The sequence below is a fragment of the Condylostylus longicornis genome, unplaced genomic scaffold (genome assembly GCF_029603195.1).
Source record: "Condylostylus longicornis isolate FDR11 unplaced genomic scaffold, ASM2960319v2 ptg000019l, whole genome shotgun sequence".
In the NCBI taxonomy this organism is placed as follows: domain Eukaryota; kingdom Metazoa; phylum Arthropoda; class Insecta; order Diptera; family Dolichopodidae; genus Condylostylus; species Condylostylus longicornis.
The window spans coordinates 987,380-1,011,221 of record NW_026577988.1 but is presented as its reverse complement, the minus strand read 5'-3'; the positions used below and the strand labels follow the sequence as shown (position 1 = coordinate 1,011,221).

Below are 23,842 nucleotides of genomic sequence, written 5' to 3'. Positions count from 1 at the left end.
AACAGATTATTTATTTAGAATTATGTAATATCGTTATACGTAAGTATAAAAGTGATGTATTCGGCACTTTTTTAAGTTTACCTTAAATTGTCATCCAGAAAATTGATCGAACAAATTGAGAAAATTCATTTTTCGCCAAAGACAATTTTGAAATCTATTATTCTTTTTTTTTCAATTTTAATTGAATTATCATTAGTATTATATTTTAATGTTCTTTCCATGTATTGTAAAAGAATATTGAAAATGATAAAACTATTAAGGCGCTTATAATGCAGCTTGAGTTCGATCTAATATGAAAGCTACATAGGTACAGAAATATGAAGTCGATCCGATAAAATTATAAGCTTGGTTTGAAAATCCACTTCATATACGCGGTTTGAAAAATTGAAAAAAACATACTATTATTACGTGGAATGCTTGTCAGCTAGTATCAAATCAAGTCGATTTCAAGCAGCATTATTTCAATCTGTACATAATAAAGGCAGATTGAGATTTCAAGTCAAATACTCGATTTGCCATATAAACGAAGTGTATGTATGAATTCTGGTATGTATACATATATGCGAGTCAAACCATAAATAGTTATATCTGCTTTTCATATCTACTCTTTATACTTACTCCGAAGAACTTATATTTTAGAAAATTCAAAAATTTTTCGTTCTTCGATTGATATATGTCAAGTACAGAGCAAAAGTAATTTCCCGCGGCAAATGTCAAAATTCATTTCACATCTGTCGTCAACAAATGATGTCAATAAAACAAACCACCAACGGTGAAATAAGATTTTATTTAGGCTTTTTAACCGCCTTATCCAGTCCAATATTATGTGCATTCAATGTAATATTTGACATTTCGCCGTTGAAAATCACTCTGGTTCTTTTTTTACTTTCATAAAAGTCAGCCTAAATCCTGAAAACTAAATTACTTTTACAAACAAATTTCTAATTTATATATAAGAAATATTTGTAAATTACTTTTAAAAACTGGAACTAAAGAAACTGATTTTTAATAATATAAAATGAACTTAAGTATTAACACTAACCGTGTCACACATAAAAATATTACTCTAATAAAAATAAAAAGTGTAAACGATCATTTTAATAGGGCTTCAAAAAAACAACAAAAGTATATCGCTACAGCGCCGCATTTCCTCTTCGCATTTTATTTTAACGCGGTAGTAAATTGGCAATATTTAAAAATTAAAATGCTGCCAACATTACAAAAAAAAATGTGGTACATTTGTTAAAAAATCTGAATTGAATAGTTTGCAAAGAACCATTGGACGTTTCAGTAGAAGTGATTTTAATGCGTTGTAAATTAATAAAAAAAAAAAAATTAAAAATTCCTAAAATAAAAAAAAATTTTGCTTTTTGAAAATTTTATTATAAAATAAAAGTGATTTGGTGTAAATTTAATAAAAATAAAATTAATGAAAAATATTTTTAGCATTTTAATAATACGAAATTTTTGTTCAAAATGCCGGTTAAATAGAAAAATATAAAAAAAAAAACTAATTTTAAAAATTAAATGAGTGTGTATTTATTATTTTGTTTGGTTGGATGACAGTGAATCAAAAAAAAAAAAAAAATAAAAAAAAAATCTACAAGCACGATTTTTCATACAATAATTTTCGCTTGATAGAAAAAGTAAAAGATTTTTTTTTTTTTATGATGATGATTCTTAACTAAGTGATTTTTGCTTGAATATTCAAAAAGAAAATAATAAGCGACGTCGTTTTCACAAAAACAAAAGGAAATAAAGAAAAAGTGTAAAAATAGTTAATTACGTTTGATAATATTGAAAAATTTTCTAAAAGTTATTGAAATTTATTTAAAAAAATACCAATCAAAGATTTTTATTTTATTTTTTGCCTTTTTGTTTTATATGGAAAGGTTTTTGGCGTGGTTTTATTATTGTGTTGGTTTGTAGAATTTCAAATTCCAAGAAATACAATAATTTGACATGCGTATGTGTTGGTAGAAACACTTGTCATTTGAAAATTTTTTTGATAGAATTATAAAATTCAAAATATTTACCTTATTCTTGTTCTATGATTTTGAAAATTGTTTTAACAAAATATTCTTATAAAATAATAAAAATACCTAAATATTTACAATAAAAAAAGAAAAAAAAAAAACGAAAAAATCTAAATATGTAATTTATGAATTATAAAAATTAATTCTTATATAAAATACTACAAACAAACAAAAAAAAAAAGAAAAAAATAATAAAAATAAAAGAAATTTAAGTGTCTGCTTGAATGTTTATAAATTTGTATTGGAAATAATAATTTTTTTTTTATAATAATAATAATAGCCTTGCTTGCTCTAGTCTCAAAATAAAACTTATGAGATAAGTTTATATAGAATTTCCGCCATTAGAAAATAAAAAAGAAAATAACCAATAAATAGTAAATTGAATAGTAAAAAAGTTTTGTTTATTGTGAAAAAAAAAAAAAAAACAAAAAAAAAAAATTATTAATAAAATAATAATTATTGTACCTATCTATCTACCTACGTTTTACAAATTGTTTTTTGTATCTTACATTGAAACCAAAATAGTTTTCTTTAAATTGAAAATTGAAATATTGTTAACTAAAATAATTAACGACAGAATTAAATAATTAAAAAAATAAAACTAGTTAAAAAAACGAAAACAATTTTTTGTTTTAAGTTTGAAATTCAATTTTTTTTTTCTGTTTTTGTTTAATTTTTTTTTTTTTTTTGCAATGGCAATGGCAGATCTTTTTGATTTAGAATTAGGACATGAAGATCAGAATCCAAGAGATTCTGATGACGACATCATTGAATTAGATGATGTAAGTATATTTAAATTTGTTATTAATTAAATATTTTTGGAAAAAATTACAATATCAATTTTGAGAAGAATACAATCAATGTAGTCTATATGTGTAGACGTATGAAATATATCTATACATTTTTGTTGTAAGAAAACGTTTTTTTTTTTTTTGTGTGTGTTCTTACTCCTATACTTTTTCTGATAGACTAGACATTTCTCTACCTATTTATTATCTACCTACCCCAATATGTGACTAAACTAGGTATACGTAATTCAAACAAAGTCTTTTAATAATTAATGGTTTTTTTGAAATTAAAGCTACATTATGTATAAGAAAATTAAAAATAAAAATTCATTTAAATTGAAAATATTTTTGTTTTTGTTTTTTAATGAGTAAGTTATTTAAAATAAGAAAAATTTGTCATAATAAAGTCATATAATAAGTAGGTACATATATAAAACTTCATTTAACCTTCAAGTGTAGTGTATGTAATTCATGCTTTTTTTTTCACTGTATTATTCCGCAAGGGGAACAAAGGCTTCAACATAGCCTCACCAACTTTCTCTGTATTGGGCGAGTCTCTTTATTTCTGCCCATGCTTTATATGTTATCTTTAATTTATGCTTAAACTTATGTAAATTTTTAAGAGTTGGCAAAAATATTTTTAGTCGATCATATATGTAGGTACTATACATACAAAATGAGAATGTTTATAAAAAAACACTTGTATAGTTTATTGAATTTTGTCTAAATTTGCAAGAATTTTTATTGAAGTCTTGTACATATTTGATTAATATGGTATTATTTTTCATTAAGGTAATATTAAAAGTGTCTGCATTACAAAAGAAAAATATTTATTAGTTTATAAGTAGGTACCTCAAATTTTATGCTATAATGATAATTTGTATGTCATTCACATATATATACTTAAAAATACATGAGCCTAGAGCTACTATAACTAATTTTATATTAAATTAGGTTTATGATTTTTTATTAATATTAAAATAATTATAAATAAAATATTAATTCTTAATTTAATTTCATATTTAATATAGCTATACTATACTCATATTCTTTTAAATACTTAAATATTTTATTCTCAAATCTGCAATTTATTTATTTATGAAAAGAGCAACAAAAAAAACAATTTTTTTTTTCAATTCGTCATGATCTAAATAATTTCATATTTTTATTATTGCAGTTTAGTTTATACATATTATAAATTATCTTTATTATTGAATTAATTTTTTTGTCATTTTCGCATAAACTACTTATAAAATATTACTTATATGTTAGTAAGAAACATGTCTGTAAGTATAAATATTCTTACATATTTGCATAAGTTTACTTGTGTATGTTTCTATAAAGAAAAAATATTGAATAGGATAAAAAGATATGCAATAATTATAATATAAAAAAAAATTCATATATGGTACATACTAACATACAAATATTAATTTCGACATTATTATTTATTATTAAGTACAAAATAAAATAAAATAAAATGTATACCCTATGAAATAATACAAAAATATTTATTGAGTTAGACATTATTATTATGTTTTTGTACTGTACATGAAAATAGCCCAGCTACAAGTAAAAAAAAAAATTCTACAAAAAAAAAATATTCTTCTTCTTAACTTAATTTTGCATTTGTATAAATGCCTCCTTTTATACACACAAACACATACACACGAATAATGTACGTAAAATATAAAGTTCAATGTCCTTTTTATAGAAATTTTCTTTTATTCTTTTGTTATTATTATTTTGCTGTTCTTTTTTTTTTCTGTTCTTAATTCTGTTTATTGAACATTAAATGAAAATTTGTTACTCATAATCGAATGTATGTCATTTGTAAAATGATGTGCACAAGTAAAAAACTTATAATACAATAAAAAAAAAAAAAAAAAAAAAAAAATTTTGTAAAAGACATAAAGGAACATGGAGTGAATGACATTCAAATTCGATGTATCACTAAAAAGTTTTTACACACAAATACAACCATACAAAATACTTTTACAAAGGGGACAATCAAAAAACATCAGAAAATAAAATACAAGAGGGAAGAATTTATTGAATTCAGAACAAGACGAAAAGAAAATTTTTTGGTTTTTTTTTTTTATTATTAAATTTTCGAATTACAGCATCATTCAAATACAGCATTTTGATTAAAATTCTGAAATATTCCTGTACTTTTTCCGTATTGTGCTTATATAAAATACTTATACAATATTATTATACAGGCATATATACATACAACTATGCCTATATTTACAAGATATTTTATGCACTCTTATTTAATTTAAAATTTTTTAAATTTCTCTGATTTTCTACCCCTTTATTTTATTTTTTTTTGCTCAATTTCATATCCTTGCATTTATTAACCCTTGTTTGTTGTTGCACGGAGGCATTTTTTTTGTTGCATGTATTTTCGACTCCATAATTAATATTTAAAATCTTACAAAGCCATTTAAGAAACTACATTTATTGTGTTAGCAAGACGGGAGTTAGAGTATGAAAACGACATATGAGAGTTCTTGAGAATAATTTAATAATATTTAAAGAATCCAGATAATTAGTACCGGCTGATTATCTTAAATTTAATGTAAAATTAATTGAGTTTAATTGTTTTAATAGCTTAATATTTTAGTAATTTATGAAAATGTAATTTTTAATATAAGGCAAATTCCAAGAATTTTTAAAGAATAACTTCTTAGAATTTAAGAAAATCGTTGAAAAGTAGGTTAATGCTAGAAATATGTACCTGATTATTTAGTTATTTCTAATATTAATTTTGAAAGGATCACTATTGTTTAGTAAAAATAATTATAAAATTTATTATTTTTGGTATATAGATAGTACATTCAAGATTTAGGATATTCAGGTACTTAAGATCTCAGATATCTACACTTTATCATGTATGTACTTATATATTAAATATTTTTATTTCAAAATTTAATTATACATATGTACTTAATTTTAAAATCAAATTTCTATACTCAGGCAAAAATATGGATTGTGAATTGTTTTTTTTTTGGCCAAGTTGAACAGAAAAAATTTAATATTTGAATTAAATACATATTTGAAGTTACTTACTTAAAAAGTACTAAAATATTTAATTACTTTTATGACATTGCATTAAATTATAAGATCTTCACTGATATTAATAATAAATAATTGAGTGTCTATTAAAAAAAAAATAGTTTTTTTTTTTTTACTTTAATACGAGTATTAATTACTGATTAAGAGTATTTTTCATTAATTTGAAATGTTTAAAAAAACAACATAAGTACTTGTATTTTAAAATATACTTGTATTTTAATAAAAAATATCTGCGAGATTTATAGTAAATAATTGCAAAAGACATTAATTAAAAATTACAGTCATTGTTGAAATAAGTATCTACTACAAACAAGGTGCATTTGTTCATGTTCATTTTGAAATAATTATTAAGAATAATTCTGTTACATAATATTTATTATTAATTTAATATCCAATGTAGGAACTTGCACCTTTCCATCCTAAATTTTATACAATTAAGAACCAAAAATTGCTATAATTTTACACTTATTTAGTTGTTATAAACGTTATACATATATATATATATAAGTACGCTTTTTTCTCATTGGAAAATTTTTCAAATTTGAAACTTCATGCAGTTTTTCTAGCAATCTCAGAGTATAACTGAGAATACTTAATTCTATACTCTAATTTTAATAAGAATTTCATGCTTCTACTCTGCCAACTTTTAGAATTTTGTGTTGTTCCATCTTGAATAAAATTTGCTACGTTTTAATTGTTCCATACATGCATTTATAATTATAGACTTGCATTTTGTCGGTTTATTCTAAAAGTCGTGACTAAATTAAAGTTAAAGGAGCATAGCATTTGATTTCTCATCTTAATCAATCTTAAGCTATATACATATATATTGAAATAATGTAAATTACTAAAAAAAATTATGGTAATAAATTAATTATGAGTCATACATGCGCATACTATATACACCAATTTAAAAAATTATTTTTTACATTTTCAAACTTAAAAAAGAAAAAAATTTAATTCACAATGGTTATTGAGATTGGTTATTGCAAGATTAAATTCAAATGCATTCATATTGTATTTGAAATTAAAAAATCAGCTGATTATAAAAAATTTTTATATTTTCGTTTACATTAGTATTTAAAAATTGTTACGAAGTGTAAAATTTATTTTTTCTTTTTAATTAAAAGTAGTGTTCAAAAAAAAAACTATTCTTTAAAAGTTGATTTACAAAATACACATAAAATCATATATAATAGACATACATACATATATACTTATAAAATGAATTAAAAAAATTAAAAAAAAAAATTATGTGCAACGTAGTTGCAATTTTACGAACATTGTCATATACATACGAACGTACATACTTGCATATTATTTTTTTTTCTATGATTTTCTTGTTTCTTCATTTTTCTCTTTTCGTTTTTTTTATTATTTATATTACATATTTTTAATTGCTATTATGTAGGTGCGCATTATAACTTTATAAGGAGGGAATGTGCCATTATATATATACATATTTATAAATGTATTTATGTATATACATTATAAAACTAGTTATAGAATTTATCTCTCACTATTATTTTTGTTTTTATTTGTTTTTTTTTTTTTTTGTAATTTTACTGAATGAAAAATTTTTGTATGATAAAATAAAATAGATACAAAATATTATTTTATTTCTTTAATTCGAAATTTTTATATAATATGCTCATATATGTACATAATAAAAAAAAAAAATTGTAATATATATAAGTAATATTTACTTATATAATAATTTGGAAATGTATTAGTAAATTGAAATAGTAAAAGTATAAATAATAAGAAGAAAAGAAAACAAATAAGAGAAGACAATAATATAAAAAAAAAAAAAAATTATATATAAAATAAAGTAGGTTAGACAACTGACATAAATGATGTGTATACGTACATATATTTTATATACAAAGGTATATATAGTTATTTATTATGGAATTTATTTTATTACATGGATATTATTATAAAAATAGTGTAGCATATACATATATAATACATTTATATTCATAGAATAATAAAATTTTACTAGAGTATTATGCAGTGTAATTATTACAACTACTTTAGAATAGTAAAATAGAAAATTAATAATAATTATTTCGTTATTGCAATTCAATATAAAATATATGTATATATTTTTTTATTTAAAAAATAGTATTTATTTTAGGTATATTATGTAATTTAAATAGTATATCATAAACAGTTGAAAAATTTTATACAAAAAATTATCTCATTTAATTCAATTATCATAGTAACCATATCGTATATTAAGAAAAGATCAGTAAAATAATTTATTTCTGAAAATATGCAAAATTATTAAATTTGAATGCATATATGTATGTAGGTAAACATTATATTATTTTGAATGAATATTTTATAGTTTACGTATAACAATTTTTCACAAGTATAGTTTAAATGTACATTACTTATGTATGTCGAATATAAAAAGCTTATGTAGACTAAGTATTTTGTGTTCAATTATTATTATATTGATAATAATAATTGTTATATTGAAGCCAATATTACAATTAAAATTATTTTGTAGAGGTTATTACATTAATTGTGTTTGAAAAATAAAATGAATTACTTAGTACACAACAGAACAAATAAAATCGAAAAATTTGAAAAATGAAAATTTTTTGTAATTATGTAGTATTATTGGAGAAATTCATAATACTCGTAAACTCACATAAGAATAGATTTTGTGTAAGCTTCTCTCATATTTTTATATACTTTAAGAATGAATTTTATTTTAACATTTGTTCATATAGTTACTTTTATTTTTCAAATGTATTTTAATGAATATAGTTGGAAATTTTAATAAAATTTTGATTAATATACTTAAGAGTAATTGTAGAATTAAATTTTACTCATGTAAGATATAATATTTTTTTATTCAAATTTATTACATTTTTTCTAATGTAATGAACAAAATTTTACAATGAATACATTTTTAATTCAGTAATATTTCTCATGATAGTCTCCAGCTCTGAACACTAAGTAGTTTTTTACTACCAATGAGTTATTAATTTTTTTGGTTATTTATTATAAGGCAGGATTTTTCAAATTAGCAAATCATAAGAAAAATGAAAAATAAATCTAAAATCATAAGTTTTTTTTCAGTATAATTATATGCAAAACATATAAACTAATATATTGTATTACTATATAAAACACTTAATCATATAATATATAAATAAACTTAATCATAATAAAATAATCTAATATCATTATGAATATAGGGTTATATTTGTAATTACACAACGAATTATATTTTTAAGGGGTGCTAGTGAATATTAAATTACGTACATTCTGTTTTAATATTTCATTGTAATAAAAATTTTAGAAAACTTTTCCCAATGATTTCAATAACTTAAGTACATTATAAATTCAGTTTTCGCTATAATGATCTTATTCATATTGGCAATTTTAGCTCCTATAAATATTCTAATTCTTATTCTACAATAATTTTAGTAATTTATATTTATTGATTAAATAATTACGTATTTATAATAGTTTATTTAATTTAATTTTTAAAATGCTAATTAATTTATACTTACAATGCACCTAATAAGTACATTTTTATTAAAAAAGCTATTTTATCTCAAAATAAAATTCTTCAAATAATTGAGAATTTTATTTTTTTTTTTTTGTGCCTTTAAAACTTATTCACAATAATTCAGTTTTTCCATATAAGTAAGTATTCTATGAAAAAAAAAAATGTAGCCATGCAAGCATACCTCTATTTATATACTTAAATTTTACCTTTATTTCTAAATTATATACCTACATATGTATGTACAATGTATACAAGTATTTTTCTATTTCATTGTGCGTTTTTTTTTTTATTTTTAGGTTAACTTAATTCTCTAAATTCTCTTTTTTCCTTTTACATATTTTTTTTTTTTTATTAAAAATTGATTTCTCAAGCATTACTTTTATATACATAATAAATAAACGGATATGTATGTATGTCCATATACATTTTATACATTTGATATAGATATTTATAAGTATAATGTGCATACTTCAATTTACGGTATTTATATATATATATATATAATATGATTTATGTATATGAATATAGTTATGTATTTACTAGTAAAGTAGTAACATATATTTACAACAGCCTTGGCCTAGTTAATACATTTTTCTGGTTTTATATATTTATTATACATAATATATAAGTAGGTACTGGTTTATTCATATTTATATACTTTGATGCATAAGTTAAATTATATATTATAGGTATTTTTATGTATATATACTTATATGTAATAAATTCTTTTAACGTTTTTTACGTTACAACAACGTGTTGTAAAATTTATAAGGTGGTATTATGTATGTTATAGTTGTTGTTGATTTTGTGTTTTCAGTTTTTGGCTACGTTGATTTTATTTTCCATATTATTTATTTATTACTTATACTTAATGTTATAGATACTTAGTTATTAGGTATACATGTAAATTACTTAATGTTATTATTTTTTATTATAACATTTAAAATTTCTAATTAATATTCTGTATAAAAGAAGTTAAAGAGAAAAATTCAGTTGTTATAAAAATATTCGTTTTTATTTAAAAATTTATAAAATGACTATAATATTATTTTTTTGATAAATATTTAATTTACAAAAAAAAAATAATAAAATTAGCAAAACCATGAATTATAAAAGTATATTATTTTCCCTTAAACTATATTTAGGGTAATTATAACATGTTTTTTTTCAAATCATTTAGTTTGATACAATTAATTTTTTCGGTTAGATACGCCAGTTTAAGTGTTTAATAACATTTCCTGATATACCTAGAAACCTGTCACTCTGTGTTTTAGAGTACACTATATGTTTCGACGGAATAAGTAGAGCGAAAATTATTTTTTTATTATTTTTAGAAGCGACAACTAGAGTCACGAGAGAAACATAGAAAAAAAAAATTTTGATTTTTAAAACCAATAATTTATAAATACTTATTTGAAAAATTTTTAATAAGAGAAAAATTCTCCTAAAAAGAATGTGCATTATGCATATGAATAATGAAATATTTCCTCTTATACCGTTTTTGCTTTATGGTATTCTCTCTCTTGTACTGTTATTTACTCTATGTTGTATACGAAACTGCATTTTTTTTCTGAATAACATTCACAGCTTTTTCTAATTTATGATTTTATAAGAATATTTATTTTATATATACATATTTACATATAAATACATACTTATACCAATATTCGCTTTTCCGTAAATATGGTAAATAACCAGTTTTTATTGTCATGTTCATAATTTCATATATAAAGTTATTATTTTTCTTATTTATTTTTAAAACAAATATAAATAATTTTCATGAATAAGAAATTTTTTTCACTTCAAAAAAAAACTAACCATACAGAATAGTTGGAGCATGAATTTATTAAAAATAATATTTTATACTTAATGTGCAATATAGGAAATAAAATGCAAAAGAAAAAACAAATTCATGATATTTTAACGAAAAATGCAAAAAGTAACTGAGTGCACAAATAAATTTATAAAATGAAAAGTGCAATTCTTTTCTATATGAAAGTTAATAGTTATTTTCGAAGAAAATTTTTGATAATTATTTTTTTTAATTAAATTTTGTTAAAATTTTTTAATACAATTTCTAATACAAGCACAAAATCTAGTTAATTGTTATACTAATGACACTTTAAAAATACTACTTATTAATATTGTTATGGTAGAGCGAACTGTCAAATAACTTTCTTTGTGACGTCACTGGCATGCGTTGTGGAATGGGTTTTCATAAGTGTGAGTAGTTATTAAAACTTTAAATATATTAAATTTAAAAAAAAATCAAATTCTGCTCGCAAACCAAAAAAAAAAAACCAAAAATGATCAGAAATAAGCAAAAATTATCTGTCACACTATTTTCTTCATCTGTCAAATTATTTTCTTAAACTGTCAAATTAGTAGTTTCGTTTATTAGCTTGTCACTATAGTTCGTCATTGCTTGTAAAAATGTACAAAAAATTAAAAATTTCGAACAGTTTTAATGGTAAAACATTGAATTACGAAGGAAATTGAAAAATCGTGCCGACGTCGTGAAAATTGTGAGAATTAAAGTATTTTTTTTTTTATTTTTTTTATATGTCTTCCATTTTATGTAAATAATTGTAAAAAATTTTTTATGTAAAAATCTTTCATACAAAAAAACCTATTTTACCAGTATATGAAAAAAATTTTTATAATTACATACTCACTTAAAACAGGGTATTTAGATACTTATTTCAATTTATAAATTCACAAAACTTTTTTCCGTGAGAAATCCAAAATAACAATTTTTTAAGTAATTTTTATTTACTTATACTTACCTTTAAATTGCTTTTCGTTTTCAATTAGGCATTCATTAAGTCCCCAGAATTTATTTAAGATCTGCTTTTTTTTACAAATTTCAGTGATTTAAAATTGAATTGATTTCTGTTTAAGAAACGGGAAATGGTTCGCGAATCAAAGAGTAAATACAGAATAATTACAGAAAATTAAAATTAAATCAAGAATTTTGCATATCATCTGAATTTTGCATATATGCACAAAATTTTTTATTTATAATTTTTGAAAACGCAAAACAAATACCTTAATTAATTACTGATATTTAAGCAAAACCGGTTAGAATATTAACAAAAATCCCATTTAGATTTCTACTTATTCTTCTTTAAAATCAATTACTTAACAGTACTTAAGTATTAAAGTAAATTAAAATAATATTTTGATTAATGCTTACATGATTCAAGCCTGAAAATAAAAATCTTCAATTGTCTTAATTACGAGTTGAAAAACAACGTTACTTAAATATGCAATTAATTACAAGTTTATTTCTTCTTATTTTAGTATAACAGTTACTACTTTTTCATCAACTTAATCAAATTTTTCGTCCAGAAAGCAAATAGCAGTGTAAAATGTTATTAGTTTTTAGAGTATTATAGTTATACATAATAGTTTTGTTATACATATATGACGTTTAATATTTTTGCAAGTGTAATAAAATTACTCCGAATTCGGAATAATTCAGTAGGAAACACGCATTGTAGATACATATTTTAAAGTCGTTCGGATCAGAATTTTAGACTTTCTTCAAAATTTTGGAAAATTTAATTTCTATTAAGTAAATATAAGTAATTGTTTAATTTTATTTAATTGAATATAAGTGTACACAACTTTATAGCCATAAAATTTAAAATTGAAGTTTTGGAAACTGCAATCACCCAAATTAAAATCTTTATTTTGAATTTATTAATCTGCAGAAATCGAATTGTTTTTTTTTTTTTTGAAATTAAAAACTAGTATAACAGTCTATCAGTACAATAATATTATAAAAATAAATTCTAACCTACTAAACTTATAACATAGCATAAGTACAAAGTGAAAAAGAAAAATTCCAATTTCTTTTTCGATTTAACAGAATTGCCAAAAATTCATTTCGGGGTAAAATTGAAAAACTTTTCACAAAATTTCCAACTAAAAATGTCTAAAAATTAAAGACTCTCTCTTAACTCTCTCTCTTTTTAGTGTTATATTTGTTTTTATGTTTTTTTTTTGGCTTGCAAAGTTTCTTTTGCTTATTTTTCTTATAATTTGCTCTTTAATTCAATCGACGAATATTATATTTTTGGTTTCATGAAAAATTTTAATGTATGTATGTATGTATGTAAGTATGGAAATATACAGTTATTTTATATTTAAATATGCAAAATTTACCCTAAACAGTTATAAGAATGTAAAGCAAATAAATATATATATATATATATATATATATATATATTTGATATAAAATATTTAAGCGTGTAGGTATTCACTAATGATTTAGATATATGTATGTATGTACATATTTAAGAAAAATGAATACGTGTGGATACAAAATTTGGGTATATCTAGATATATGTATATACATATGTATATAAACATATTTGCGTATACGCAAAGTGTATGTTATATCAGTATATTTTATATTGGTGTATCTTCACTTGCCGATATTATTATTTCTTATAATATTTATTCAGATACCAGACAGCGTAGGCGAAAATATTCTTCTTAGAACAGTTTTTTATTTTTTCTTTTTATTTTACATTTGTATTGATAAATTATGAATATTATACTTATTTATTTACTTACTTGTACCGCAATAAAAGTAAAATATGTACATATATTTTCGTATTACTTACATGTGTAAATCATTATATTGGAAAAACGAATGGATATTTCGAATAAGAAAAAGGGGGTCAGTCACATCAAAAGTTTTACTGAAATTAATAAAGCAGGGATTTTTTCTTATAAAATTTTGTGGATTAATGTGTTTTAATTTGGAAATTTTTCTTTTTAATTTTTTTTTAATATTAAAACTAATGATTTAATAAAATTATCCCGATTTTGCGTAATTAAATTGTAGTAAACATTATAAATATGAACACTAATATTGAAAAATGATTTTTTTTATTTAAAAATTTTTTAATTATAATTCTTTACTTTCAATAATTAGTTTGCATTAATATTTTAATTTAAAATTATAATTTGGAGAATTATCGGACAATTGTTGCTTAAATTAAGGCATTAGGTCCTATCACCTAAAGGCTTAATTAAGATTGTAATAAATAGTCGTAAAATAAGCATAACCGTCATATCTAAACGTATCAACAAGCAACCAGCGTCATTATTTACAGCTTCATCATTAATTACAAGGTTAAAATACGGGAAAGATAAAATTTTGTTGCCTTAACTTTTTGTAAAATTTTCATATATGTACAACTTTTTCTTAAGGAGTCACACCTATTGCTCTAAAATAATTCTGCTGTTATAAAGAAATTCACAACGGTACTTGGCACCATATGTACACTTTTATCAGCTGTACATATTTTCAGGAATATAATTCATCTTATGAAACGAATTGTTCAAGTAGTTTTTAACTGCATTTCATTAAATTTATGCCGAAATTACAATTTTTGTAAATTATGGCAGCCGTTATCTTTTATGTTTTATACTTGCTAACAAATTTAATTTCTTAAAAGCCAATATATACTAAATATCATTAATAAGTATGCGAAATATTTTTGAGTATTAATTGGATTTTCTTAAAAAAAAATTTCATTTTTGCATTCAAAATTTTAATTTTTGAATTTTGATCTAGCAATTCTCGTTTATTATGATAGTAAAAGAGCAATTAAATATTTTTAGAAAATCTTTTAAAATTTCATGTTTTTATTAATTAAACAAAAGCTATTTACTTATGTACATTTATATTTTTCTTACTTAAACTTATTTACAAATCTACTCTTATTTGCATAAAATTAAGGTCAAGAAAACTAAAAAAAAAAAAGTGTAACCTCTTACACAAAATATGCGTGAAAATTGTAATCGCTTTACTTGAATCCAAAAATAAAAAAAAAACAAAGCTGTGTAATCCTATTTAATCCTTAAGCTTATCTTTTATAATGTTCACTGAATGAATAAAATTTTTCTTCTGTTCTATTTGTTGTCTCACAAAATTCAAGTTGAGATCACCTTAATGAACACACCACAAGAAAAATCACCAATATACCAATAATTTGATTTAGATTTTTTGTTTTGTTCTCCTCTCTCTCTCTCTCTCTCTCTCTCTCTCTCTCTCTCTTTCGGTCTCCCTCTTCCTCTAATCCCATCCGCACAGACATTAAATTATTGATTTTGTATGATTTGTCAAAGTAGCCTGTCAAATGAAATTTTGGATTATGAATAGTGGAGGAGAATGATGAGAGGGACGAACGAAAAATTACAACATTGTTCTATTGAAAAAATAACTTTCAATGTTATTTATGGATTTTTTTTTAATTTTGTTATAAAATTTTTTTATAATATTTATCATATTATTGTGTTAGTGTCGTCTAAATATAATTTGCAAGACTATTATAATATGTAAGTATGTATATCTACTTATATACCTTGTAGGTATTGTATATTTATAAGTATTGTGTAATATACTTTCATTATTTTTATTACTTACCTATTTATTATTGTTATATATATGAGTATATGCACGTAGGTATGTATATAATACGCATATGCATATGTTCATATATGCCGGTATACATAGGTGTGTATGTATACACATACGTTATGTCTATTGTGGAAATTTGTTCGAGTGACCTAAATTTTTCTATTTTATTATGTTTTTCATTTTTCGTTTTTCATTTCTGTTATTTTTTCTCTTTTTATTTCAGTTTTTTATTATTATTATTATGAAAAGAGACAGAGGAGAATATATTGTATGTATATGAAATCAAAATATTATATTAGGAGAAAAAAACAAAGACAAAAAATATTTTTTTTTTATAAATTTTAATATTGCATTTGTTTGTAATCTTGTACAAAAATAAACTAATTTTATGTGTGAGTGTGTATGTTTGCGTGTAAAAATTTTCTATATGATGTCGTTTTTTTTCATGTCTATTTCATTCAGTTTAAAAATTAAAAAAAAACTTTTTTTTTAAAGTAGGTCAATTAAATAAGAAAAAGACAGAAGATAAAAAAAAATTTAAATTTGTAAAAAAAAAAAGTAAAAAAATCGTACCCATTCATTTTAAAATTTTATTTTTTTTTTTCATTTTTTATCTCATTCTCTTTTTATTTTTAAAGTTACTTACATAGATAGTTTTCAATTTGATTATAAAATTCATCTCCTCCTTAACAGCTAAACATACGTATGTGAACAAAATACATAATTTATTTATCTATGTATGTACATATATGAGTATGTTGTACATAAATTCCAAGTTTATCTAAATATGAATTATGTAATGAATTTTTTTTTTTTGCAAAAAAAAAACTAAAAAGTTTACATAATCACATAAATTATAAAGGAATTATTTTTATATTCATTTGGTAGGGCAGTACCTAATTAAATTAGGTTAGGATTTTAACTAATTGTTGTGAGTTTTAAAGAAATAATTTTCAAAATACTGAATGTTTAGTAGTTATTAATTAAATAATTACCTGATGGTTATCAAACTTAACATCAATTGTACGAAATTTAGGTATAATCAAAATAAAAATCAGCTGATTTTTCTGATCGCCATTTTACTTTTAAAATTCCTTACAAAAAATCTAATAAGAATATTATAATTTCTAATTTTTATTTGTCGTCAGACAAAGTTCCAACTTTATTTACATAAAATGGGGTTTACATATTTTTTCGGCTTTCATCAGACCCAAGTTAAATCGTAGATCTTATCGTATACAATATTTTGTCGCATAATAGTAACTACGAGTTTATTTGTAAATTTAGTTTTATTAATAAATTTGTATATATGTCCTATATATCCACTGCTACATAAATGTTATATATATGTATGAATATGTATTTATTTGTGTATATATGCACATGCCTGTATTTTACATACGCTTACAATTTTATAAATTTGACATTAAAATTTTAAATTTTTACAATTTTTATTCAAATACCTACATATGTGTATAAAATGTGTATATAAGCATGTATTTTAAATACGTAGTGAATCAATTAAAATTATAAGCTTTAATAAAATTGGAATGCAATTAATTTATTTTAAATAGGTATGTTCAGATATTTTATTATACCTACAAAAGTATTTTTTGTAAATGTGTATAAAAAATCAAAAATTATCAATGAAAAATACTACATACATATATGTAAATACACTTAACAATATTGTTGAATAAAAAAAAAAATTTATATCTTGAATATTGAAATTGAAAAATTTTGAATTTGTAATATTAAGCATATACCTATACCTAAATAAACAACGAGATTTTAACGCTCTTACAAACAGTTTCTTCCAGATGTTTTTGAATATTGCATTTTTGAAGTAAAATACTTAATGATTATTCATATACATAAGTAGGGTACTATAATTGATTTTTCCTACTATCAAAACTTTGAATAATAAAATTTTTTTATGGCATTTGTACTTGGGTATGCGTATATGTATATGTGCATTCATTCTTGTATCTGAAAATATGATTCAAATTTTATTCCATCAACAAGTCTATTAACTTTCAACTATATAATTTTAATAAATCACATACTTTATTGAAAAATTAAAATTGTAGAAAAAATATGGTGAATTTAAACTCTAAATTTTAATTATTTATTTTTAGCATTGTTCGAAAATCGAACACTCAACCCTCCCCGTTCAGTTTTTCAATTTAATTATAATTTTAACTGATTAGAATTTATTTAAAAGAATAAAGGGACTTAATTTTTAAAATTATTGAATAATATAACACTTTTCTTTTACTGTTATACTATTCTAGAATCATGGAATTTCTTAAAATACAAATTTTATTATTTGTATTGAATATAAAAAAATTATCGAAATTCCATTAAGTTGTTACTGGTCAGTTTTTTCTTATATTTCTCTATCGGAACTTAAAAATTCATATAAATTCATATATGTATGTTAATAACATTCCAAATTTCGTGAGATTTCCCTGTACGAAACAAAAAAATATTTTAAATAGGTATGTATTTAAAAAGAAAACATAATATTTAGTTTGAGTTGAAATTTTTTGTAGATTCCAATAAAAAAAAAAAAACTTTCTCTTTCTTTTTTTTATAACATCAATTAATTATTATTACGGATTTAAGTATTCAGTTGTTTTGTATACATACATACCTACTACTACCTACATTTATATTGTAAGTTCGTATCCTACAAAATTCGAATTAATCAAAGTGTTTTATGATTTTTGTGATTTTTTACTACCATTCCTTTTTTCTTTACGATATTTTCGCAATAAAAAATAGTGTGAATTTTATTTCGCACCAAAACTAAATTTTTGGGTACGATTATACGTAAACTATGTACATATGTACATATGTATGTTATTATTTAGAAAATACCATAAATAAATTTATAATTAATATTGTACAAATTATGTACACATTTATACATACGTTACCTATTTCTTTATATTTACTAGATCCCATTATAACACTAAGTTTTTATTAACTAATCCGTACATAACTTTGATTAAATTACGACCAACTTTCGGTCTTTTGAAATTATTTAACATTTCTTATTTTTATTACAAAAATATCTATACATTATGTATAAAATATAACAGACTTACAGACATTTTTTTTTTTAGTTTTATTTTCTTTTCATTATAAAGGTTATTTTGTTATTGCAATCAGCCGGTGGTATTTTGTCATTTTGAATATTTCCGGCTACATTTTTATGTAAAAATTTCTCACTTTGTAGACTGCTTTTTTTTTTTTACTTCTTCTTTGTTGTTGTTTTAACTAAAATGAACATTAAAATAACAAATACAAGCAAAAGAAAGAAAAAAAGAAACCAAGCAAAAAATTAGTAAATATCAAGCTACAAAACACACTACACACTACTTAAAAAAAAAAATCGAAAAAGAAAATACGGTGAAAAGTAACAAACATTTTTGTTGGAATGTTTGAAAACTGAAAACATGAAATTTGGGTCAAATTGCCGCCACGCGGAATTAATTACCTAATTTCCTAGTAATTTCAAAGTCATGTTTTTATTCACGTTTTGTTTTTCTTTTCTTTTTTGGTTTTCTCTTTCCTTTAATAAAATTTTTAAATTTTTGTGTTTTTAAGTACAAAATTCAATTTTTAACCTTTCATAAAGATTTTGAATATTATTGCATTTATATTATACATACATATATAGATACCAAGGCATAAGTATGTAATTTTGTATAAAATATTATACGCATTTATTGCACAATTGAAATTTAAGTGCATATTATATGATTAACTATTATTAAAACAAAAATGGCAATAGAAGGAGCAAAAATTAAATAAGTATGTAATTAAAATTAGAATCTGTTTTAATTTCTACTCTGTGAAAAACATCCGTATGTATATGTGTAATTATAAAAGTCAGTAAAGATCTTTAAAAAAAAATGTTCGAGGAACATGCTCAGGGGACATCAGTTTGCTAATTTCAAATTCATATTGTATGTTCATAATTATTTTACATATACTCGTATAAACAACGAAGCAAAATTTTTGAGTTTAATTTTTTTGCGTCAAATTTCAAAATGCAATTTCTTAACACAATTTTAATAAAAATTTAAGTGTTTTAATTATTTGAGAATGAAACTGGTAGGGATTAAAATAACTTATGAACTGTTCAAGAATAAACAAATTTCCTCAAAAACCAACTACATATGTAACTTTGTTGAAATATTTTTCTAAAATTTTACATATCTACTATACAAATACAATTAGATTTTATTGTGATCAAAGCGATATACAATTATTTCTACAAAACAAAATTTATTTTTCGTCTCCTGCTACTATTTCACATTTACTAATATTTTAGTTTCAAAGATAATTGAGTTCAAACGATAGTGCGATAGGTAGTTAGAATGTGGAACCTTAATATGCGAGAGACCGATCAATCGCAGTTAACAATAAAAAAATACGTGTAAATAAACAGATTTGCCATTTATTTCAAGAATCAGTCAGATATTTCATATTTATAGGAGCAAATTTAGAAAAGGAGCATTTTTGTCCTGCAGCATTCCTTTTTCGGCCATTATTTCAATAATTTTGTAATATTTTTGTAATAACTAATAAACATATAAATTCGTATAATATGCAATTGAAATATTCGGAAATTTTAAACCCAAAAATCTTTGGAACGTTTTTGTAGTTGTATTTGTATTATCACTTTTTAAGTCTTTCCACGTTTTATCTTAAATTAATTTACTTATATTTTATATGGTACATACATTTACTGTAGATGTACCCTTTCACTTTTTATCTTAATGTTATTTTTCAATTTTATTATAGTAATTAATAAAATTTATTTATATAAGTACATACTTTACACGTAATTACCACTTTAATCTTGAAAATTTTCCAATTCAATGTTATCAAATTTATTAATGCATGATTAAATAAATATAAATTTTATTATTATTTTAATTTAAACTTAAAAAATTTTTAGTTTTCTGGTGTTGATTATAAAAAATAAATGAAATTTCCTAAAAATAGCAAAGATGCACATTCAATTAATTTGAATTTTAAATAAGATGTGATTAAGGAACCAAAGACTAAACCCATACAAATAACATCCTTTCTATAAATTGATTTTGATTCTTAATTTTATTAAGTACTTACAATTAATCAATTATTTGACATTGTGCTTTCATAAGTATTTAGATAAAAACAAAATTCTATTTTGAAAAAAATTAAAATTCAAACCAATTTGTGGGTGAAAGAGACAAAGAAAGAAGATTATAAATTAAAAAAAAAAAAATATTTTATTCTTTTGAATAAAAAAAAGAAATGAGAAGAAAAAAAAACAACACAAATTTAATTATGAGGAAAAATCATAAAAATAGATTTTTCTATTTATGTCCCATACAGGTTAACTTACTACTACATACATAAGCTTTTCAAAAAAGAAAAAAAAAAAGCTTTCCAAAGTAATTTGGAACTAGGTTAAAATTATTAGAAAAAAATGAAAAATGAAAAAAAAAAAAAAAAATGAGTGTTTTCTTTTCATGGGTTTTGTGTCAAGGTTGTCAGAGCAAATTATTTTTTTCTTATTATATTATTTTTTTTTTTTTTTTTTTACATTAGATTCGTTTTACATTGGACATTTTTTCTATACATAAGAATTTGCAAAATTAATATTACAAGTGCACAATGTTTTGCAAACTAAAAAAAAATATTTATTTTGTAATAGAAAATTGAATAGATTTTGTTTCTTTTTTAGATTTTTTTTTGTAATCGATGTAGACATTTACAAATACTTATACAAAAATTTTTTTAAAACCCTACCTTAAGTCATAAAATAATTTGTTTTATAAAAGTAAATTTAAATTTAAAAAGTTAAAGGTCAAATTATTACTATTAAATTATAAAAATTGCACCTTACGAAATGATACATGAACTATTCATAAAACAGAATGCATAGCAGCAAATTCAGAAAACAAACAAAACATTATGAGTAACGTGAAGTTTCTGACTTCCAATTAAATTAAAAAAAATTACGAGCACAGAAAAAAATTGACACTGAAACAAAATAAAAAGACTGTCAACATACCGATCATCAGGTACTGAGAATGTAAGAACGATACTAATAAAAGCGTACAAATTAAAACGAGTAAGAAAAAAGCAATATTACGAAAAATTTTAGCTACTTTGATAAATCTATAGATTTAAGAGCATCCCTACAAAAATTAGGTTGAAATATGTTAAAAAATTAGAATCCGCACATTGTTGCAATCTAGTAACTGGCTCATTCCTTTTATAATAAGTGTAGAATGGCTATTAAACATTATACCACTCAATTGACCTAAGATTCCTTACATTATCCCTAACAGAAATTCATCATTGCAACGAAGGCGTTACGATGGTCCTCGGCACAAGTTGATTGATAATCACTATGTCAGTGACAAAGTCGCCCGAAAAAACTGTAAATTAATCAACATCTAATATTATAAGACGGCTCAGACTAGATTTGCTGTTACAGCAAATTTAACAGCAAATTTCTTCTGAACAAATTTAATACGAGAAACATTTAACAAGCATACTATAAATTTGCTTTATAAATGATGCCTTGTAACATCGGATCAAGAAACTACATAGTTCTCTTAATAAATTACTCTTCCCTAATAAATACATATATTAAATGTTGCAATATAAAAGGTTTGCAAAGTATTTTGTTTACATTACGAAATATATTTGAAATTGAAATCGACGAAACCATATGATTTAACATTTGCATTTAATTTTAACTTTTGACAATGTTATTTATTTTTAAATTTATCAACTTCATTATAATCCAGATTCGAAAAATAAGTCAAAAAAATGAACTTTAACAAAGCTCATGTAATAATTGTAAATAAATTTAATTACTCTGCAAATTAGAATTAAAATTTTTATAAAATTCCTAAATTTAATCACATTGTAATTTAAGAATTTGTTTAGCTTTTTAAAAAGTACAATGTTTACATACATTCATATATGCCTTGAATTATTTAATTAACATTTCTTAATTTTATTTTTCTATTTTTAGGTAAGTTTTGGAAACCGAAAAACAACACTTTGTAACAAATGTAATCGATGTCAATCGCTTAATGATCAAGTATGTTGCATTTTTTTACTACTAGTAGTGATCGTAGATGGACCCATTTTGTAGAAGTTGGTTTTAAAAATTCAATATCTTAGTTAAATTTTTATATTCAATATTTATTTTAATTATTTTCAATTATTTTTATTAGAAAATTTTTATTTTTCTTAATTTTTTTTTTACAAATTTGCACTTAAAATATATTTTTATCAAAATATTATTGCACCTATTAATTAATAAATATAAAAGAATACAATTTAAATTTAAATTTAAAGTTCAAAATTTAATTTAATTATGAACACATTGTACTTATAATATTTAAAAAAAAAATGAAATGCAATCACTTGTTTAACTAAACAATTGACAAAATTTTAATTATTTTTATTGCATTATAAAATCATTTATTTCTTTAGAATCATACACAAGAATTCATTCAATTTTATAATTCAAAAAATTCATTTAGAAGTAAGTTTAATATTTTCTAAGTTTATTTTTAAATAACATTTTCCTTACACTTTCATTTTATTGTGTTATAAGTACTTATACATTTTTGGATTCGAGAATTTAATTAAAACTTCTTGTGTTTGCTTATTGTGTAAGGAGTTCAAGAAATTTTAGATAGCCCTATATTTTTATTATAATAATGACCTTATCACATTTTAAATCATACTTAAAGATTATAATAAACAAAGGTTATTAAATCATTACTCATTAAATATCATCCTCATCTCAAAAATCAAGAACCGATAAGTGCATAATTTATATGTGCAAAAACCACATGATGTAATTTTTAACAAATAAGACCAAAAACGTAAAAGAATAAAAACCTTATTTTTAGTGCAAGTAGAATTTCAACCC

General features: G+C 21.7%; 1 protein-coding gene across 2 annotated transcripts in view; it reads left to right on the top strand.

The window, feature by feature from the left end:
- The first annotated feature begins 1,277 nt into the window (after positions 1-1,277).
- The window catches only part of LOC129606583 (ribosomal protein S6 kinase beta-1), a 57,131-nt gene continuing 34,566 nt past the window's right edge, over positions 1,278-23,842 (top strand). The window contains exons 1-2 of one of the 2 annotated variants that reach the window (XM_055516967.1): positions 1,278-2,818; positions 22,931-22,999. In XM_055516967.1, the coding sequence (XP_055372942.1) occupies positions 2,729-2,818; positions 22,931-22,999 (159 nt within the window). In that variant the 5' untranslated portion in view covers positions 1,278-2,728. The remainder of the gene's footprint in view (positions 2,819-22,930; positions 23,000-23,842) is intronic. The other variant, XM_055516969.1, reaches the window with a different exon arrangement.